This window comes from Mustela nigripes, chromosome 1 (genome assembly GCF_022355385.1).
Source record: "Mustela nigripes isolate SB6536 chromosome 1, MUSNIG.SB6536, whole genome shotgun sequence".
Taxonomy (NCBI): domain Eukaryota; kingdom Metazoa; phylum Chordata; class Mammalia; order Carnivora; family Mustelidae; genus Mustela; species Mustela nigripes.
The window spans coordinates 171,707,361-171,729,912 of NC_081557.1; the positions used below are offsets into that span (position 1 = coordinate 171,707,361).

General features: G+C 35.5%; 1 protein-coding gene across 3 annotated transcripts in view; it reads right to left on the reverse strand.

Annotated features, from left to right (window-relative positions):
• Nucleotides 1–22,552, reverse strand: part of CFI (complement factor I) — a 49,565-nt gene that overhangs the window by 20,682 nt on the left and 6,331 nt on the right. The window contains exons 1-7 of one of the 3 annotated variants that reach the window (XM_059377214.1): nt 21,497–21,515; nt 15,509–15,550; nt 13,248–13,527; nt 11,424–11,577; nt 7,823–8,004; nt 6,653–6,766; nt 6,445–6,555 (exon numbers count right to left, since the gene is read on the reverse strand). In XM_059377214.1, the coding sequence (XP_059233197.1) occupies nt 6,445–6,555; nt 6,653–6,766; nt 7,823–8,004; nt 11,424–11,577; nt 13,248–13,527; nt 15,509–15,550; nt 21,497–21,499 (886 nt within the window). In that variant the 5' untranslated portion in view covers nt 21,500–21,515. Of the gene's footprint in view, nt 1–6,444; nt 6,556–6,652; nt 6,767–7,822; nt 8,005–11,423; nt 11,578–13,247; nt 13,528–15,508; nt 15,551–21,496; nt 21,516–22,552 lie in introns of those variants that run through there. The other 2 variants (XM_059377198.1, XM_059377206.1) reach the window with 2 other exon arrangements.

The window sequence follows — 22,552 nt, forward strand, 5'->3', positions numbered from 1 at the left end:
CAGAAGAGGAGGAGAAGAAACCCCAAATATCTTTATACTGAAAAAGTGAAATCAAACTATAGAACTTCAGAAGACAAATACTGCATGGTTTCACTTATATGTGGAATCTAACAAAAAAAACCCATCAAAAAAGAGATCAAATTGTGGTTATTAGGGGCGGGGAGGGGTCTGGGAAATTACGTGAACCTAGTCAAAAGGTACGAACTTCCAGATCAGTAAGTGCTTGGGGTGTAATGTACAGCACGGTGACTAGTGTTACCATGGTTGTATAGTATACTTGAGAGTTGCTAAGGGAGTAAATCCTAAACATTCTCATCACACACACACACATAAAAATTGTAACTATATGACATGATGGATGTTAACTAAACTTACTGTGGTCATCATCTCTCAATATATGTGTGCCAAGTCATTATGTTGTATACCTTAAACTTATATTCCATGTTGTATGTCCCAATTCTATCTCGATGAACCAGGAGGGAATGACTCTCAAGGTTCACCAGCAAGAGTCATGACTTACTGTCTTCCTCCCTAAAAGATGTTTGGAAATTTCTCTCTCTTCTCTTTACTAAGGTTTTAACTATATTTGATGGACATAAAAGTTTTTTGCTCAACTGCTTATATAAACTTCAAAAGAAATAATATGATTTGAGATCCTAAAAAAGTGTGTTTTTATATTTAAGAGCTGATGTGAATGGGAAACTAAACAGGACTTCAATAAAGTTCAATAATACCAAGCAATGACACAATGTAATTATTATCAATTCATTTATCCATATATATATCTACCACATATTTAATGCTTAGCTCTAAATCACATTTGGAATATAAAAATGATTAGATTCTATTTTTAAGAACAGGGCCTGACACACATAGTAAGAACTTAATAAATAGTCACTGAGAAAATTAATTAATATAATAACTTCAAGAAAGCACTGATGTAAGCAAGAAGTTAGTCTGTGTGACACAGAGTAGGTACCTAGTAAGCATTTTTACCATCAGAGGCTTTTCAATGAGCACCAAAAACCAAAGAACATTAACGATGAGCACCAAAAAAAAAAAAAAAAGAGCATTAACATATTGCTTTGAAATTTGGTAAGTAAAGGGAAGAAATTTAAAACTATGTTTCCTTTCTTTTATGAATTGCATTTCATGGAAACCAAACAGCTGATAAAGTAAAGTTCTCTATAGAAAACCAGTTAATAAATGCAGACGGAATGCGGATTTAGAATTCACCATCTTACAGTTCTTGTAGACAAATTGGATCTAGGCAGCAATCACACAGGCCCCTAAAAACCATTAAGATGAAAGGCTGTGGGGGAAAATTTTAAAGGAAAGATCAAACTGGTCCAGTGATCAATTTTAGCATCATTAGAAGTGGAGTTCACAGAGAACATGACATTTTATGTAGTAAAAAGGACACAACACTACCCATCAAGAATTCTTGCTTAAAATATTGAACTTTGTATCTAATCAAATCTCTATAAATCCAGAATAAGGGACATCCTGTAGGCAAATGGTCAAGTTTCTCTAAAAATCAATGGCATGAAAAAAATTGGGGGTGGATTGGAAGGTAACTTTTTTTTTTTTTTAAGATTTTATTTATTTATTTGAGAGAGAGATCACAAGTAGACAGAGAGACAGGCAGAGAGAGAGGGAGAAGTCGGCTCCCCGCTGAGCAGGAAGCCAGATGTGGGGCTCGATCCCAGGACCCCGAGGACACGGCCCTAAGCCGAAGGCAGAGGCTCAACCCACTGAGCCACCCAGGCCCCCTAGTAGGTAACATTTTTAAAAATTAAACTATTGTTGACATATAATGTTATATTAGTTTCAGATATATGACCTCATGGTTCAACCATTCTATATATTATGCAATGCTGACCACAAGTGTGGTTACTATGTGTCATCATGCAACATCCTTACAACATTATTGACTATACTCTCTATGCTGTACTTTTCATCCCATGACTTATTTTATAACTGGAAGTTTGTACTTCTTAATCACCTTCAACTAATTCCCCCAATTCTCCCCACTACCCGCCTCTAGCAGCCACCAGTTTGTTGTCTGTATTTACATATATGTTTTTGCTTTTCTTTGTTGGTTCATTTGTTTTGTTTTTTAATTTCCACATGTAAATGAAATCATATGGTATTTGTATTTCTCTGACTTATTTCACTTAGCAAAATACTCTCTAGGTTTATCATGTTGTTGCAAATGGAAAGATGTCATTCTTTTTTATGACCTGAGTAATGTTCCAGTGTGTGTGTGTGCACGTGCACACGTGTGTGTGTGTGTGTATTGCATCTTCTTTATCCATCCATTTGTCAGTGGACCCTTAGGTTGCTTCCATATCTTGGCTATTGTAAATCATGTAGCAATAAACATAGAATGCATAAATCTTTTTTGTATTTGTGTTTTTGTTTTCTTTGGGTAAATACCCAGTAGTGGAACTGCTGGATCATATGGTAGTTGTATATACATATATATAATTTTTTTTTTTTTGAGAATCCTCCATACTGTTTTCCATAGTGGCTGCACCAACTTAATTTCCCATCAACAGTGCATAAAGGTTCTCTTCCTCCACATCTTTGCCAACACTTACTATTTCTTGTCTTTTTGATACTAGCCAAGCTGACTAGTGTGAAATGGTATCTCACTGTGGTTTCGATTTACATTTTCCTGATGATTAGGCATGTTTTCATGTGTCTGTTGGCCATCTCTATGTCTTCTTTGGTTCTTTGGACAAATGTCTATTCAGTCCTTGCCCATTTATTAATCAAGTTTGTGTGTGTGTGTGTGTGTGTGTGTGTATGTGTGTGTGTGTGTGTTGAACTGTATAAGTTTTTATATATTTTGGATATTAACCCCCTCTCAGATATATCATTCACAAATATCTTCTCCCAATCAATAGGTCATCTATTTATTTTGATGGTTTTCTTTGGTGTGCAAGAGCTTTTAGTTTTATTGTAGTCCCAACAGTTTATTTTTGCTTTTGTTTCCCTCGTCTGAGGAGACATATCTAGAAAAATGTTGCTATGGCACCCAAGAGATTTCGCTTATGCTCTCTTTTAGGAGTCTTATGGTTTCAGATTTCACATTTAGATCTTTTCTTTTTAAATTTAAATTCAATTAACTGACATGCATTTAGGTCTTTAACCCATTTTGAGTTTATTTTGTGTATGGTGAAAAAAAGTGATCCAGTTTCATTTTTCGGAATGTACATTTCCAGCTTTCTCAACACCATTTATTGAAGAGACTGTCTTTTCTAGATTGTGTATTGTCGTTCCCTTTGTTGTAGGTTAATTGACCATGTAAGCATCAATTTATTGTGGACTTTCTATCCTGTTTTATTGATCTATGTGTCTGCTTTTGTGCCAGTACCATACTGTTTGATTACTACAGCTTTGTAGTATATCTTGAAATCTAGGATTTTGATACCTCCATCTTTGTTCTTTCTCAAGCTTGCTTTGGCTATTCAGGGTTTTTTGTGGTTCCATACAAATTTCAGGATTCTTTTTCACTAGTTCTGTGAAAAATACTATTGATATTTTGATAGGGATTATGTGAAATCTGTAGATTACTCTGGATAATATGGATGTTTAAAAAATAGTTGTTCTTCCAATCCATGAACATGGTATATCTTTCCATTTATTTGTGTCACTTCCAATTTCCTTCATCAATGTCTTATAGTTTTCAGAGTGTAAGTCTTTCACTTCCTTGGTTAAATGTATTCCTAGGTGTTTTATTCCTTTGGTGCAACTGTAAATGTGATTGTTATCTTAATTTCTTTCTCTGATGGTTTATTACTAGTATATAGAAACACAAATGATATAAGAGTGTTAAATTTGTATCTTGCAATTTTACTGAATTCATTTATTGGTTCTCATTGTGTGTGTGTGTATAGTCTTTAGTTTTTTGTTTTTTTTTTTTAATTATTTATTTATTTGTTTGGGGGAAGGGGCAGAGGGAGAGAATCTTCAAGAAGACTCCCCACTGAGTTCAGAGTCCAATGCAGGGCTTCATCTCAAGACCCAAGAGAACATGACCTGAGCCTAACCAAGAATTCGATGCTCAATTGACTGAGCCACCCAGACACCCCTAGAGTTTCTATGTAGAGTATCATATCATTTGCAAATGGTGACAGTTTTTTCTTTACAAATTTAATTCCCTCTCTTTCTTCTCTCTCTCTCCCTTCCTTCTTTCCTTCCTTCCTTCCTTTCTTGTCTGATTGTTAGGACTTCAGTACTATGTTGAACAAAAGTGGCAATAGTGGACATACTTGTCTTGCTCCTGATTTTAGAGGAAAAGCGTTCAGATTTTCACCACTGAGTATGATATTAACTGTAGGTTTGTCATATATGGCTTTTGTTAGGTTGAAGTGTATTCCCTCTAAACCCACTTGGTTGAGTTTTTTTCATGAAATGGATATTGAATTTTGTCAAATTCTTATTTTGAATCTTTGTGATGATAGTATGTTTCATCCTTCATTTTGTTAATGTGATATAGCATACTGATTGATTAGAGGATATTGAACCACCATCCCTGGAATAAATCCTGCTTGATCATGGTGAATGATTTAATGTAATGTATTGTTGAATTTGGTCTGTTAATATTTTAATGTAATGTAGTGTTGAATTTGGCTTGTTAATATTTTGTTGATGACTTTTGCACCTATTTTCATTAGGGATATTGATGTGTAATTTTTTTTTTTTTTTTTTTTTGTAGTGTCTTTGTCTAGTTTTGGTATCAGGGTAATGCTGGCCTTGTAGAATGAATCTGAAAGTTTTCCTTCTTCTTCCTTTTTGGAACAGTTTGAGAATAGATATTAAATCTTTAAGTGTTTGGTGGAATTAACCTGTGAAGCCATTTGGTACTGAACTTTTGTTTGTTGGGAGTTCTGTTTTTTTTTTTTTTAAATTACCAATTCAATTTCATTACCAGTAATCAGTCTGTTCAGATTTTTTATTTATTCCTGATTTAATTTTGGAAAATTATATGTCTCTAACAATTTTTCAGTTTCTTTTAGGTTGTCCAATTTTTTGCCATATCATTTTCATAAATGTTTTTTAATAATATTTGTATTTCTATGGTGTCAGTTACTTTGCCTTTTTCATTTTTTATTTTATTTATTTGACCCTTCTTTCTTTTATTTCAATGACTCTGCCTAAAGATTTATCAATTTTGGTTATCTTTTCAAAGAACCAATTCTTGGTTTCATTGGCATATTTAACTTAATTTAATTTAGTCTTTATTTATTTCTACTCTAATCTTTATTATTTCCTTCCTTTTACTAACTTTGGGCTTTTTTGGTTCTTCCTTTTCTAGTCCTTTTAGATAAAATGTTGGATTATTTATTTGGGATTTTTCCTCTTTCTTGAAATAGGCCTGAATTGGTATAAAGTTCCCTCTTAGAACTGCTTTTGCTGTGTCCCAAAGATATTGGACTACTGTATTTCCAGGTGGGTAACTCTTAAAGAATAAAAGCTACTTTAAAAACCTTACAATCAAATACAATGTTAGATTGTTTTGAAACTTGATTCAAATACATTGTGTTTGAGAGGGGTGCCTGGGTGGATCAGTCAGTTAAGCATCCGAGGACTCTTGGTTTCAGTTCAGGTCATGATCTCACAGTTGTGGAATTAAGCCCCCCATTGGGCTCTGGACTCTGGGCTCAGCTTGGAGTCTGGTTCAGACTCTCTCTCCCTCTCCCTCCTGCTCTCTCTCTCTCTCAAATAAATAAATAAAATCTTTTAAAAAATATATTTTTGAAACAGCTGGGAAAACTTGAACATGGGCTGTTATTAAACAATGTTAGGGAATTACTATTATTAGGAATACTAATGAGAGTATATTGTGTATGTATAAAGTGTAGCATTAGAAATGCATCTAGGTGAAGTGACATGATATCTCAAGTGTGCTTCAAAGTACTCAAACAAACAAGCTGAACAAGACTGGCAAAACTCTGCTAATTGTTCAAGGGAGAGAGAGGCACATATTGGTTCATTCTCATAATCTATTTTTGTTATGTGGGAGCTTTACTAATAAAAAGTTCTGGGGCCGCCTGGGTGGCTCAGTGGGTTAAGGCCTCTGCCTTCGGCTCTAGATCATTTACTAGATCCCGGGGTCCTGGGATCGAGCCCCGCATTGGGCTCTCTGCTTGGTGGGAGCCTGCTTCCTCCTCTCTCTCTCTGCCTGCCTCTCTGCCTACTTGTGATCTCTGTCAAATAAATAAATAAAATCTTTAAAAAAATGTTCTGAAATAACAAATGTATTTAATAAAAGAAAATTTGAGAAACAAACATTCCATTATTCTTCAAATGCCCACTCAGTAGTACTCTTACTAAGACTCCCCTATACTCACTTAAGATTATAATTTACCTAAAAGAAAGTTTCTGGGTCCCCAGATCAAGTCATAGAAAAACATAACACAAACCCTTAATTACCTTCACAACCAACTTCATCCTCTCCTGTAATACAGTCCACCTCGCCGTTGCACTTGTATTTGTTTGGAATACAAACACCAGACTTACAGAAGAAACTTTTCCCTCGGCATCCTACACAAACATAAATAGCAGAAGGTTTTTATTTTTGTTTTTTCATACTTAAAATACAGTAGGATAGAATCTGAGATGGAGTGGGCGAATCTTCTACCTGTACAGCACAGTTCGTCACTCAGGTCTCCACAGTCATTGATACCATTACAGGTTCTCTTCTGAGGAATGTATTTCCCATTCACACAGTGAAACGAGTCATTTGCTGGAGGAGCTGTAAATTAGGAATTCTCTTTGTGAAATTTTTTTTTTAAATATTTTATTTATTTGACAGAGAGATCACAAGTAGGCAGAGAGGCAGGCAGAGAGAGAGGGAAGCAGGCTCCCCGCTGAGCAGAGAGCCTGATGTGGGGCTCGATCCCAGGACACTGAGATCATAACCTGAGCCGAAGGCAGAGGCTTAACCCACTGAGCCACCCAGGAGCACCTCTTTGTGAAATTTATGTATGGAGTTGTAGGTGACATCTTGATTACATTTGGAATAATTAGGACATTAAGATAAAGTCAGGCATCAAATAGTAAATGATATAAAACGTATTGGTAGCATCAACATAATATATATGGTAAATAAGGAAAACATATGCCAGAGCTGGCTTATGGAGTCCCTTTGGTATCTCTGAAAACCAGTATTTACCGCAGAGGTCTATGCTTGCTGAGGTTGGGGAAGGGGCTCAGGGACCACAGGTCCTTGCTCACACCGGCAAGCACGGGTGCTCACTCATTCCTTTTGTGCCGCCACAAGAATCCTCACTTCCATCCCTTTACTTGGGCAGTGTCATTTATATTTCGATGGTATTTTTTTTTTAAGCTCCAAAAAAGTGTTTAGCCTTTAAAACCATACATGTGACTAAAATATTTCAGTGTCAGGACCAAAGAGAAAAGTGGCAGTGACTGTCTTGAGACTGTGGTCACTTGAATATTTTAAAGACATTTTGAAGTGTGTAGACTGGCCCTCTCAAAGGAGATATTGAGGTTTCTTCTGATATTTGCATTACTTATGTTTGTTGTATTAACTTCAATCCAGATGTTTCGGCAAGCAAAGAGGAGTCAGGCAACTTTGCTCCCCATATAGGAACCTGGAGAGAAGTAATATTTAAACGCAAAAGAGGTACAATAGAGGAAAAGCAGCAATTTACATTCTAAAGCCCCCAAAATGATTTTGCCTCTATTACTGCAACTGAGTATCTATCACGTTTGTTTACTACAGATGTGGCATGCAATAAACAATTTTGAAGGAAGTTTGGAAGTTTCATGCAACTCCCCTACCAACCTGTATTGTGCGTGTAGCAAACCACACCAGCAAAATCCTGGTCATTTCTAGTTCTTCTCTTAGTAAAAGTACATTCAGCCAAACTTGTCTCGAATCCTTGACAATGCACTTGGAGACATTCAGTGGAATTTACAGAGACATTTTCAGGAAACTCAAACTGTTTTTGAATATCAAAAGCACCTCTACAATTAGAATAAATGAAACATTAGGGTAGAATGATTAGTACTTTGCATTTATAACCTTACCTTAGGAGGTAAGGAACTGAAGTAATTTCCTCTAATTTTCTACATATGAGTGATACATTGAACAAGATGCTTAAATTCTCTGAACCTCAGTCTCTTAACCTGTAAAAGGGAATAGGATACTCTCAGCTGGTTTTGTAAAGAGTGATGAAAACAATCAATTTACATTGGCTAGCCAAAATTCAAAGCTGGCAAACACTCAGCAAATAGTACTTTCCTCTTCTCTGTTTCCTGTTAAAAATGCTTTCTTCCACACTCCTGATATTTCTTTCCAACCTGAGATGCATCATTCTTGGCTTCTCTCCATCTCTTAACTCCTTTTTGCTCAAGGAACAGGAGTAGAATAATCAATCAGGGAATTTTGGAATTACAAATCAGGCAAGGTTAGCTCACCTTTCCATTTTTCTTTTGGGGACCTCTTCACAGGCCTCATGCTGAAAGGCTTACTTGGTTGGCCCCATTGTTGCTTAGAATTTGGGAGATTAATTTGGTTTAATTATAGCATGTTCATTTTTTTTTTTTTTAAAACCTAGCCATGTCCTCAACTCAGCCTCGACAATATTAAGGGGATATTTTGGCATCTATATGCCATTGCTTGGACTTCTCAATTTGTTTAGAATCTGTGCTACCTCTATGACTCTATACACTAGAGATGATAAGTTCCAGTAAAATATTCTGCTAGAACCTTCAATTGCTCCCTGCTTCTCTTTAGAAAGAAATGGTGTTAAAAATAAGAAGCTGGGCAAAGATGTATTAGGTAAATATAAACAATAACAAAGCAATAATGGCAATATAAATATTAGATATTTAAAGGGATTAAGAAAGGCATTTTTAATGATTTCAGATCAGTAATGATGGTAAAAAGGAGTCATAAAACTGTGCCAAACAGCATCGAAGCAAAGAAGAGCCACTGGGGCAATTGCACAGGTAAATAATTAAAAAAAAAAAAAAATCTCAATTTAAAACTATCTAAAAGTACTAGATAAAATGCATTCAGTGAGCTCTTCTTCTTTTTCATTTTTAAGATTTTATTTATTTACTTGAGAGAAAGGGAGAGAGCACATGTGGGTGAGGGGGAGCAGAGGGAGAGAGAGAAACAGACTCCCAGCTGAGCAGGGAGCACGTCAAGGGGCTCAATGAGCTCTTAAAGAAGTAAGGAAAATACCCCTGGCTAACATCAGAGAAGTCTGGGGGTTCCCGAATGGCTCAGTTGGTTGAGTGTCTGCTTTCGGCTTGGGTCATGATGCCAGGGTTTTAGGATTGACTCAATCCCAAATGGGGCTCTCTGCTCAGCAGGCAGTCTGCTTCTCCCTCTACCTCTGTGATCTCTCTCATTCTTTCTCAAATAATTAAATAAAATCTTTAAAAATAAATAAATAAAATACAGTAAGACAAGTCTGTCTATGAGCTCATACAAAGTATGATAAGAGCAAAATACTGGGCGATCAAAGACGGAGAGAGGTTTCTCATTAGGTTGAATTCTAGGTTGTAGGTCACAAACTGTCATAAACCACAAATATCTTGTGCCTCAACTTAATAAGATACTCTCACTAATTAACTACTAGCAGATGTGGTTTAAGAAGACAGAAAATAAATTCAGGATAAAGTTGAAAAATGTAAGAAGCAGCAACAAACCAAGATGTTGGTAAACATGAAATAAACCTGAGTAAGCACTAGTTGAATGACAGTAATAACAACTGCTTATTATATAATAATAGAAATTAACTTCGGGGATATAGAAAAATAATGTGGAACTAAATACTGGAAACTTGGTAGAAATAGTGACATTCCTTATATTATTCCTAAGAGGGTGAGGACTTCCTAAGTCAAGAATTCATGGTATAAATAAGGTGATAATCACTAAAGGAACAGAAATAGGGTGTATATAGTTTACAAACCAAGTAGAGGGGGGTGGGAGGTTTAAAAAATACAACAGCTTTATTAAACCCAATAGAAATTAGAATAGGAAGAAACAAGTACACAGAAAAGGCAGGGTAAATACTACTACTAAAATAAGATAAGGAAAATAAATTCAACAATGTAAATAATCACAATACTGTAAATGGACTAATTCAGACAGTTATTGTCATATTGGATTTTTTAAAAAAAAATCTAGATACATGCTGTTTGTAAAGGACACATTTAAAAGATAAAGACATAGAAAGCTTGTATGTAAATGGCTAGGAAAATATTTGAACAAAGCAGTTAACAGGCTGACTTTTTTTAATGGACAACATATTTATCATATAGAACCCTGCACATGAAACATTTAAAATATATTCAGCACAAAATAAATAAAATATACTTAGCACAAAGCAAGTGATAACAAATATTTAAACAATTATCATCATATAGAGACCATTCTCTTACCACAGTACAATTAAATAAGAACTCTATAACAAAAAGTTAACTAAAAGCAAATATATATTCATTAGGGAAGTAATAAAGAAACTTCTAAATCAAAAAAAGAAATTATACTGAACATTTAAAAATATTTCAAATTGAACAATAAATAATGTGTACCTTTATGCCACTGAGACTTATGGAATGCAGATGAAGCATTATCTATGGAATGCAGATGAAGCATTATCTAGCGGGAAATTTGTATCTTAAATGCTTGTATTAGAAAATAAGAAAAGTTACAAATTGAGGAGTTAAGTAAGTATTTAACTCAAGGAATGAGGAAAGATACAGTAGAGAAAAGGAGAGGGACAACAAACTTAATGAAGTTGAGAGAAAGTCACAGGAGACAATTTACGTATAAAATGTAAAAATCAAAAACACAAGTAAATAGATCTCTTTAAGACTGATAAAAAGAGAAGGCATAGATAAACAATATTAGGTATGAAAAAGTGGACACAATTATAGACAAGTAGAGACAGATGGTAATAAACATATTTACAATTCTCTGGAACTACAAAGGATTCATATATCCAGATACTTCAACCAACTTACATGTGCTCTGTGCTCAGGGGTGTTCTAAGTGCTAGTGAAACATGAACATATTTAATCCTCATAACAATGCTATGAGACAGGTAGTTAATATTCTCAGGCTACATAAGAGGAAATTAAGGCAGAGAAAGAGTGGGTAATCAAAAAGCAAATAGTTGGGGCGCCTGGGTGGCTCAGTTGGTTAAGCCTCTGCTTTGGCTCAGGTCATGATCCCAGAGTCCTGGGGTTCAGCTCTGCCTCAGGCTCCCTGGTCAGCGGGGAATCTGCTTCTCCCTCTCCCGCTCCCTTTGCTTGCATGCTCTCTTTCGGTCAAATAAATAAATAAAATCATCTTAAAAAAAAAAAAAAGCAAATAGTTGGAACAATAAAACCAATCCTGGGAAAATCCACTGACAACAAGCACTCACAGCTGAAATCCAAGTTCAAGACAGGCCACATTAGCTTCTGTAATGCTCCAGGTTTTTTTACATATGAACATTTCCTTATCTTGGTCTACAAGTTTTACTTCAACAATTCCTTCTGAAGTGGTATTTCCGTACTTTACAGAAACACCAAATTGTCCTAAAATTTAAAAGAACCAAAACAATAAGCAATATTTAAGCATTCACCTTTCCACCTCTTGATGAAAAGCCTTTAAAATAACAAAAAAAAAAAAAGAATTTCAAATTAACTTTGAACACCATGAAGATTTTAACAAATAATAGTAAGCAATTATTTCATGAGGCAGCCCTGTGAAGACTACACTGATTATTTATCCCATGTTTACACATGAGGTTAAGTTGCTTGCTCCAGTGAGGAAACCAGGAATTGAAAGCTACCATATTGATCTCACTCCCAAGTGTGTTCTCTTCAATGTAAGCCAAACAATAATTAGAACATAAAAAAGTTTTATGTATTCTCATATATTTATGGCATTTAATAACTCAAGAGAACAAAAGCCTGCCACTGACAAAGTAATCTCCAGTTTTGCTTCCCTCCTGTCCAACAGGCAGTAGGAGCTCTCGTCTTCCTGCTCTACAGTGCCTCAACCTCTTCACTCAGCATCACACAGATACTTAGGTGCTGTGTGCCAGCATATGTCATGGTAACTAAAAAGAAATGTTTTGAGGTGCCTGGGTGGCACAGTGGGTTGAGCACCTGACTCTTGGTTTTGACTCAGGTCACGATCTCAATCTCTGTGAGATTATGCCCCAGTAAAGCTCCTCACTGAGCATGGACTCTGCTTGAGTTTTTCTCTCCCTCCCCATCTGTCCCTCCCCACTGCACCCTCTCCTTCCCTCTCTCTCTAAAACAAATAAATCTTTAAAAAGAGAATGTTTTGAGTGTTTTTTCAATCAGTTCATGAAGTGCCTATGATAACTAATATTAGAAGATAAGCCTGAGGTTTGCTGTCATAGTTAAAATTACATGAGCTCTTTTTGTGTGCCAAACATTGTGTGAAGACCTTTATATACATCATTTTATTTGATTTTCATGAGGGTCATATGAGTTAGGAACTAGTGTCATTCACATTTTACAGATGTGGAAAATGCGATCTGATAGTGACGTAGCTTGTCAATAACTGAGTTTGGGTGGAGCGGCTTGCCACTCAATCTGACAGTTAAGACTCCTAACCTTAACCACTCCACAAATCCACCTACTGGCATCCTGGCCTCCTCACTGCATTAGGAACCTGGATGGAGTGTAGAAAAGCTCTTTTGTCTGATGTGCCAAGTTTGCTAGGTTAGAGCATGTCCTAGGTTAGCAGTGGCCCGAGCTCCCCTTAGATCAAGGCCAGTGGGGTTGGGGCTCCCTAAGGGTAGGGGCTGATGGGATGGATGCTGGAAGAAATTATGGGAACTGGAGGTCTAGAGGTACAGCTCCCTATTAGCATCAACCTCACATAAAGACTTGTTCATTGGATTCTGAACCAACTCAACGGCTCTGGGCATAGTTCTACTGGCCAAGTCAAAGTGAGGGTGGGGATAATTTGGAAGGGCTGGGCGGCAGAGAGTGGCAGAGGCACTGAGGGGGAAGGACTGGCCTCAGGGCCTTGTGCAGTGGACTTGAAGGCTAACTATATTCTGGTGACCGGAATTTCTTTGGTTATAATCGCAATTGGGTCTAGAGAGGAATTTTGAATTGGCATCATAACATTTCATAGCAAAATTATTTTCTAATTTCACTTTCTAATAGAAAGTATAGCAAACAATTTCCTTGTTACATCATAAATTCAACTAGGCTTTTCCTACCTTGAGCTGTGCATGCTCCACTATTTAAAAATTTTGACTCTGGACGAAGACATTCAACACTCTTTTGCTGACAGTAAGTTGGGTAGGTTTTCCCATTAGTTGAACACACTGTGGTACCATTCTTTGGGCACTGATATGGGAGTTTACAAATACAGGTCCCATCAATGCATTTCTGCCACGGTTGGCAGAAGACTTTGCTGCAGGAGAGATGTGTGTATTTTTCAGTTAAGCACTTTTTGTCTACCAGATCATTTTGAGGTGTTTTTTTTATTGCAGAAAGCTGTAAAACACAAAATAAACATTGACAAACTAAAATCTTCTTTTTGAAGATGATTAAGTGAAGGAAAGCCCACAGTACAGAAGAGGGGATGTTGTGTAGTGACTTACAGAATCACAAATGTGACTTCAAGTCCTAGTTTGGGTACTTACGGTTATATGCCCTTGCCCTCATGAAATGTGTGTTTCCTCATCTGGAAAATGGGGGTAATAGCTTCTTGCAAGGCTATTGCAAGGATTAGAAATTCTACACATATAATGGTTGACAGGTACTGGGCATGAAATCAATAGGAGCTATTATTATCCTAAAGACAACATAAAATCCTGCCTTGGAAGAAATCAATGAATCTCATAAGTCATGTTAAGAAGTAACAAAATTGGTGCTAAATATAGTCTTGTGGAATGAACTGATGAATAAATTGGTCAATTTTATTAATAAATGCAAAATCATTTGTTAAACTCCCACTGTGTATAAAGTTTCTTTTAGATGAATGTGCATGGGCTCTGTCTTCCAAGGGCTTGATATCTAGGCAATAAGACAGAAACATAATAACTGGGAAGAAGGCAGATTGTGGTAATTGATATAGCAGTGGAACAAATATAACACAGTCCTCTTGGAGAGCCAGAATGGAAGAGAGCTAGGCTTTCTAGGGGAATTAATAAATTAATTGCTTAACTTTCCTTGGGGAATTTAAAAAGGCCTCATGGAGGTGGTAGCATTTGAGCAAGGTGAGGAAGGACAGATGCTGGCAGAGGGCTGGTGTTAGCAAAACACAGGAGGGATGGTGCAGAATGTATTTAGGGAATGGGCATATGGGATTTCGTAGGCTTTAAATGGGATGGTCATGGTCAGGAAACTGGTAAGAGACAGCAGGAGTGGAGTATGAGAATGGTTTAGAAAGACACTCAAGCAAGCAAAAGCAATAGGAAATTTTTTGAGTTTAGATGTAAAGGGACACAGAAATGGGGTGATAATTGGAAGGGGATATTGAGTAAGGAGAAGGTTTTTGTTTAAAGATGGAGGATCATATACATGTGCCATATTAAGGACTGTTATGGGTTATATGATTTAGTTTTAACTAAAAATAATCTTCACAAATGGGTAAGTGGCTTAAAGATTCATAGCATGAAATGAATGTTGGATTGAAAAAAATGCCAAAACACAACACCGCTGGAAAAGTAAATGGCAGAGTCTACAACTCTAACCCCAGTAGAAGCTGTTCATTAGCCACATCATGGGGGTAAAAACAATAACATATGATAAATATAATAAAATATTTTAAATAAAATATAATAAAAATTTAATAATTCTATTTATATTATTTAAATAATTTTATTTATATTATTTGACAATAAAATAAAATAAAATATGACAGAAGTCAGTCCTGTCACGCAGTTAGTAGAATTAAAATGAGTATTTGAAATATAGATTTATATCTGGTATCATTAATGATGAACCTCTCCCTATGTGTTTCTTGTGTGTTGCTCTTTCTGAAGAATCTTTTGCAGCGAATATGCCATTAAGGCAAATGAAGATTTTTAAAAATAATAAAGTGTGTTTAATGACATTATTTCATTGAGATTGATGAACATTATTAAAATATTATTTATGTACTTAAAATTGTTTTTTAGGGTGCATTATTTATATAGCAGTGTAATTATTATTTATTACTAAATATATTCACATACACTAGAAGCACATGTTCAAAAATTTTTAGCAATCATGACTATAGTCTACTCATCTACAAAACATGACTCAACTCCTTTAGTTATCTTTCTTTTCTGTGTATATGGGTTTGTTTTTGTTTGGTTTGTTTTTGGCCCTTTCCTTGGTTATTTGCAATGATGTAGCAATTATTTTGATGTGAATTTTGTCTTTTTATTCTAGGCATGGCTACAATGACACAATATTAAATAGATGGTTGGCAATTAGAAAACAAGAAACAAACTCCTATTCACCCCAATATACAGCTGTATAGCTTTACCTGTGTTGTCTTTGTCCATTGTTTTTGTTTTTCATCTATATTCTATAAACAAAGGAAAAAGAACCATCAACAATGACCAAAGCACAGAAAAGGCCTCCACTGCCCCCCTTCCACTGCTACGTAGCTATGTGATCTTCAGTAAATGACTTTACTTTCTGATTCTGTTCTTCCATAAAATGTGGAAAATAAAAATAATATTCTCACAGAACTGTTTGAGGGATCAAATGAAAAATACATGGGAAAACCAAATAAACATTTAAGACCCTATAGAAATGCAAATATGATGGCAACTGTGGCGGATTCCAAGTGGCTCTAGTTCTACCCTCCCTACCTTCCAGTCCTTTGCTGTGCTTCTCACTGGGGGCAGGGTGTATTTTCTTAACTCTAGACTCTGGGTCTGGCCATGTGACTTGCTTTAATTAACAGGAAGTCAGCAGATGGGACACAAGAGATTGGAAAGTATTTGTCCAAATGGTTTGTCCTTTTGCTTCTCTGCCATAGCTATGAGAAGAACAAGGCCAGGCTAGCAAAGAAATACTCTATCAGAGTCCAGCTTAGATCCCCTGATCACCAGCCAACCTGCAGACTAATACACTAAATAAAATTTTATGCCACTGAGATTTTATGGTGATTTTATTATCATGGCATTAACTAACTGGCACAATCATCATATCCCTGGAAAACACTGAGGAAAAAAATGGAAAAGATTCAAAAAGAGTAAATAGTATGGAATTTTGTTTTTTTTCCCCAGAAGTGAATAAAGAACTTCTATTCTGAAAGTTAATAACTATATGGGAAGTCTTTCCATTGGAAGAGTTTTAGCCCCTCTGTGGCTTCAGTTTCTTCTCATCCTGGTCTTTGCTAGCAATTTTTTCTACATTTTTTTCTCTCCTTTGATCTGTCCATCTTGTATTATACCTGTTTCTGATATAAAGTCATGCTCTGATACCTCGACTATTAGATACTTAAGCAGCCACTGTCCTATTCAGATAAAAAAGTAATATTTCTCTACTAATACATAATGATGAATTGTTTTAATTTGCATAAAGAATTTGAATTTTGATATTTTTGCTGTTTGTTTTCTTTTTTAAATAACTATCCTGTTTGGACTAGGACCAGCATGTTGTTGTTGGAAATGGTAGAAAAATGGTTTTATGGTGTGCATAGGTAGGGTGGACCCTGATACCTTGCTCTTAAAAAATTGAAAATATTGCTTTGGGATCAATTCCATTATTTTTGCGTCAGAGATGAAAAAAAATCATTGGCCTAGTTTATTGGGTTTTTGTTGTTTGTTTGTTTGTTTTGTTTTTTATTATGAAGGTAAGATGGCTGAAATTTTGTTGTTTTTATTTTTAATTAACTTTTTAAAAACAGGAAACACAAAAGAATATTATAAATAGGTTCAAAAGGGTGCCTATAAAAAGCATATTTCCTTTCTTTCCTTATCCATTCAACCTACATGGGTCCACCTCAGAGTCGACCATTTAATAGTCCTTTGTGAATCTTTCTAGATTTCATCATTGCACATGAGCTCATGTTTTCCTTCCTAACTCTGCCCCCCAACATCAGTGCAATTTGCAACCAGTGGCCCTTTCCAATGTTTTGTCATTATAACCAATGTTACAGTGAATCTTTTTATATAATACACATCATTTCCCACATATACTAAATACATGTCAGTACTTACCTGGGAGTGAAACTGCTGAATTAAAAAAATTAGCACTTTTAACTTTGATAGATATTGCTTAATTTCTCTCTGTAAAGGTTTTGATTTGCATTCCCATCATCAATCTATGGCAGTGTCTATTTTCCATAATCTTGACCATAGAACATATGCCTCACTAAACTTTTTATCTTAGCCAATCTAGCATATAAAAATGTTATCAGAGTACAATTTTATTTGCAATTTTCCCCAATGAGCGAGGCTGAACATCTTTCAGTACATTCAAACTTTAAGAGAGAGTTTTATTTTTCTCCTTGCACTAACCGTATCTTTTGCTGATGTATACTGGATTGCTGTCTTGTTTGTTTGGCTGTTTTGTTTTGTTTTGTAGGAACTCTGTATGTTAAAGAAACCAGCCCTTTGGAATATGAGTTGCAAAAAAGTGTTCATCTATTGAAAAAATGGCAAGCCTAGTGTATTTGACACACAGACCATACACTTTAAAAAAATATATTTTATTTTAGAGAGAGACAGCAAGAGAGCAAGCAAGGGAGGGAGGAAGAGAGAGGGAGAGAGAGAAACTCAAGCAGAATCTCAAGCTCTGCATGAGCAAGAGCACAGAGCCCAACACCAGACTCAATCTCACTACCTTGAGATCAGGACATGGGTGGAAACAGAGTATGATGCTCAACCCAACTGAGCGACCCAGGTGCCCCCAGAACAGATACTTTTATAAAACATTACTTCTTACACAACAAAATTATTTTCAGTAAAAACCATGAAAGAAATGAATGATATATTATGCAGAAAAATGTGAAGAGCAAACATTTCTTTCACTGAAATTCATATATATAAAACCATGTTTATAAAAATAAAAGAATAAAAAACATAGTACAGTACAAATAAGAAAAAATTGATAAATATTTTTAACTACATAATAAATGCATTTGGTGAAAAAGGGAAAAAATTATACCTATATATAGGTCTGTTATAGTAATGAATAATAATATTGCAGGCTTTTAAAAAGATTTAATTAATAGTTAATTAATTTGAGAGAGAATGAGAATGAGAGCACAAGCAGAGGAGCAACAGCAGAGGGAGGGAGAAGCAGGCTTCCCACTGAGCAGGGAGCCAGATGTAGGCCTCAATCCAAGGACATTGAGATCATGACCTGAGATGAAGGCAGATGCAGATGCCACCCAGATGCCCCAATAATATTGCAGTTTAAGAAAAGGAAATACATTTATAATAAAGAATAAGTTTCATTTAAAAAATACTACTCAAACTTGGTAAAATATGTCCTGTATGTACTATTGTCTGCATTGTTTTACTATTTTATATTTTAAAAACAAAAATTCCAAATGGTCATTAGAATGAAAAAACTGAAAGCTCAACTTGTTTCTTCATCCCTTCATCCTTACAATTCACTGTGACAACACTGTTATTTTGAATCTGTTTATATTCAGAAAAATGTGAAAACATGGAGTTTGGAGACAGGAGTTCTACCTGAAATGAGCTTGAACAATTCCAATGTATAATATATATGAGACTGCCTCTAACAGGGCTGAACTGAGAGATGATTGAATTAACTCAATAAGATGACTATTAAAGGATATATTTTTTTAAATATGCCCATTTGTAGTTTACATTTGCATTTAAAAAAATCAATCTTGGTAAAAACAGCAATTGTTAACTGTACTATCTAATATAAGAGCCACTAGCCAAATGTGGCTATCTAAATTAAAATTTATTAAAATTATGTTAAATAAGAATTCTTTTGCTTCCCATAAAGATTGAATAATAGGGACCAGGTATACATTTCAGTTTAAAACAACCAAGAAATGGACAAAATATGGAAAGCAATGATTTTTAAGATACTGGACATCAGGCAAAGAAGGATAGTGATCCCTGAGAGTTGACAGGTAAATTAAGAAGTTGTATAATTGTTCCATTTGATTACCTTGAGAAAGTTCCAAGACTGTGGTGCAGAGAGACGGAACTTTAGCTGAGCCTAAGGGACTCCTTGAGCTGAGGAGACAGATTTGAGAGTCTGAGGAGACCAAAGCAGCTACCATTCACAGAATCGAGTACTGGAAAGAAGTGAGTAGAATAGAAAGAGACCTTTGGAGCTTCTTAACAGATGCCCTCTGAGTGTTCAGTGAGTATTCATCAGCACGTGGGTATGATGAAACTACCACAGACTGGGGAAGGAACCACCGAAAAGAATTCTAGGTGACAGGGCCCACATTCAAACAGGGCCATGAACAATGCTCGTTCTCACCACTTGTGATTCCTGGGGATTTCTGGTCCTATGTAAGAATGCTTAAAGCTGGGGCGCCTGGGTGGCTCAGTGGGTTAAAGCCTCTGCTTTCAGTTCGGGTCATAATCCGAGGGTCTTGGGATCGAGCCCTGCATCGGGTTCTCTGCTCAGCGGGGAGCCTCCCCCCCCACCCCGCCTGCTTCTCTTACTACTCGTGATCTCGGTCTGTCAAATAAATAAATAAAATCTAAAAAAAAAAAAAAATGCTTAAAGCCAAGACCTGAAAGGATCAAACTGTTTTCAAGTAACTTAATTACATCTCAGAACAAAGTTCAAGAATATTTATAAGGATACAAAAATACTCAACATCCAGCAAAGTAAAATTCGCAGTATCTGATATCCAATAAAGAATACTAGGCATGCAAAGATGCAGCAAAATATGATTCATAATGAGAAAAATCAATCAGCTGAAATTCACCCAGAACACTAGCACAGACGTTAGAATAAGCAGGCAAGGATATTCAAACATTTATTATAACTGTATTCTACATGTTAAAACGGTTAATCAAAAACATGAAAAATATAAGGGATCCAAATTGAACTTCTAGAGTTGACAACTACAATATTTGAGATTAAAAAAGTATATATACTGGATGAAACTAACTACAGGTAGGACTCAGCAGAAGAAAAGATTAGAAAACCCAAAGATTTATCAAACAAGGTATGAATGAGCCGTGCAACAAATTCAAGTGGCATGGCATGTGTGTAACTGGAGTTCCAAAGAAGGAGTGAGTGAGATGGGAACAAACAATATATTTGAAATAACAGTGGCTGACACTTTTCTAAATTTGATGAAAAATATAAATTCAGAGTTCCAACAAGTTTAATGAACCCCAAGCAGAAGAAACATGAAGGAAACTCCATGAAGGCATATCATACTCAAACTGTTCAAATAATACCAGCCACAAAGAGAAAATCCTCAAAGAGCCAAAGAGACATGACACATTATGGGCAAAGGAACAAAGGTTTAGTGTGACAGCAGAGGTCTCATCACTAATGCAAGTAAGAAGATAGTGGAGTAACAGTTAAAAAATATTGGGGTGGGGGGAATCCTGTTGACTTATTCTTCTATACCTAACAAAGATATCATTAAAAGTTTTTTTCTCGTTAAAGATTTTATTTACTTATTTGACAGAGAGAAAGAGAGACAGTGAGAGAGGAAACAGAAGCAGAGGGAGTGGGAGAGGGAGAAACAGGCTTCCCACCAAGCAGCGAGCTCAATGCCAGGCTCTATCCCAGGACTCTGGGATAAGAACCTCAGCTAAAGGCAGACGCTTAAGCACTGAGCCACCCAGGTGCCCCATCATTAAAAGTTTAAGGCAAATAACAACCTCTTTAGACAAAAAGGGTGAAAAATTAATCACCAGTATAACTGCCTTACAAGAAAAGTTAAAAAAAAAGTCCTTTAAGCAGAAGGAAAGTTATGCTGGATGGAATTCTGGACTTACACAGAAAAATGACGAATGCTGGAAATCTCTGGGAATATCTGATATGGGGGGAGGTCCGTGAAGACAATAGCTTTTATTTCTGCTTTGTACCTTTTCTTGTGGTATCTTTGACTTTGTTATCAGAGTAATATTGGACTCATAAAATGAATTAAGTATTCACTCCTTTTCTAAGAGTTTGAGAAAAATTAATGTTAATTCTTTCAATATTTAGTAAATTTACCAATGAAGTCATCTGATACTGGACATTTCTTTGATGAAAAAAAATTAATCATTGATTCAACTCTGGTTATGTGTCTATTCATACTTACTATTTCTTCTTGATTCAGTTTTGGTAATGTGTCTGTAGGAATTTGTCCACTCAACTAGGTTATCTAATTTGTTGGCATATAATTGTTCACAGAACTCTTATCATTCTTTTGACTTCTGTAAGGTCAGCAGTAATGTTTTCACTCTCTGATTTTATTTGTTTCTTTTTTTGTCAATCTAGCTAAGGTTTGTCAATTTAGGTGATCTTTTCAAAGAACCAGGTTTTGGTTTAATTGATTCTATTATCTTACCATTTATTTTTTCCATCTACATTCTTTTCTTTTCCTCCTCTCCTCCTTCACCATCTTCCTCTTCTACTTTTTTTGGAGGCTAAACAACATGCTACTGAGTAACCAATGGGTCAATGAAGAAATCAAAGAGGAAAAATAGAGACAAGTGAACATGAAGACTTAATGGTCCAAAATCGTTGCAATACAGCAAAAACAGTTCTAAGAGGAAAATTTATAGCAATGCCAACCTACCTCAAGAAACAAGGAAAATCTCAAATAAACAATCTAGTCTTATACCTGAAGGAACTAGAAGAACAAACAAAGCCCAAAGTTGGTGGAAGGAAGGAACTAATAAAGATCAGAGCAGAAATAAGTGAAATAGAGACTAAAAAATGAAAAGTTCAATAAGACCAAGAGTTGGTTCTTTGAAAAGATAAACAAAATTGATAAACCTTCAGCCAGAGTCATCAAGAAAAAATGGAGGACCCAAATAAATAAAGTCAGAAATGAAACAGAAATAATTACCGACACCACAGAAATACAAAGCATTTGACAAAATTCAGTATATTCCTCATTCTAATCTTTATTATTTACTTCTTTTTTCTAGCTTTGGATTTAGCTTGCTCTTCTTTTTCTGGTTCTTGTAAGGTGTAAGGTTAGGTTTTTGATTAAGGAATTTTTGTTCTTTTTTAATGTAGGCATCTACTGCTATAAATTTCCATGTGAGAACTGCTTTGCCATATCTAATATGTTTGGGTATGTTGTATTTTTGCTTTCATTCATTTTTAAGTGTTTTCTAATTTGTTCTGTGATTTCTTTGACCACCAGTTGTCTTAAAGTATATTGTTTAATTTCCACGTATGTGTGAATTCTCCAGTTTCCTTTCTGTTACTGATTTCTAGTTTTATTCCATCATCTTTAGAGGAAATATTTCTTATTATTTTAACATTTTAAAACGTATTGAGACATGTTCTGTGGCCTAACATATGGCCTATGGTGGAGAATGTTCTATGTGCACTTGAAAAAAAATTTGTATTCTGCTTCTGTTGGGTGTAGTGCTCTATATGTCTAGTTGTT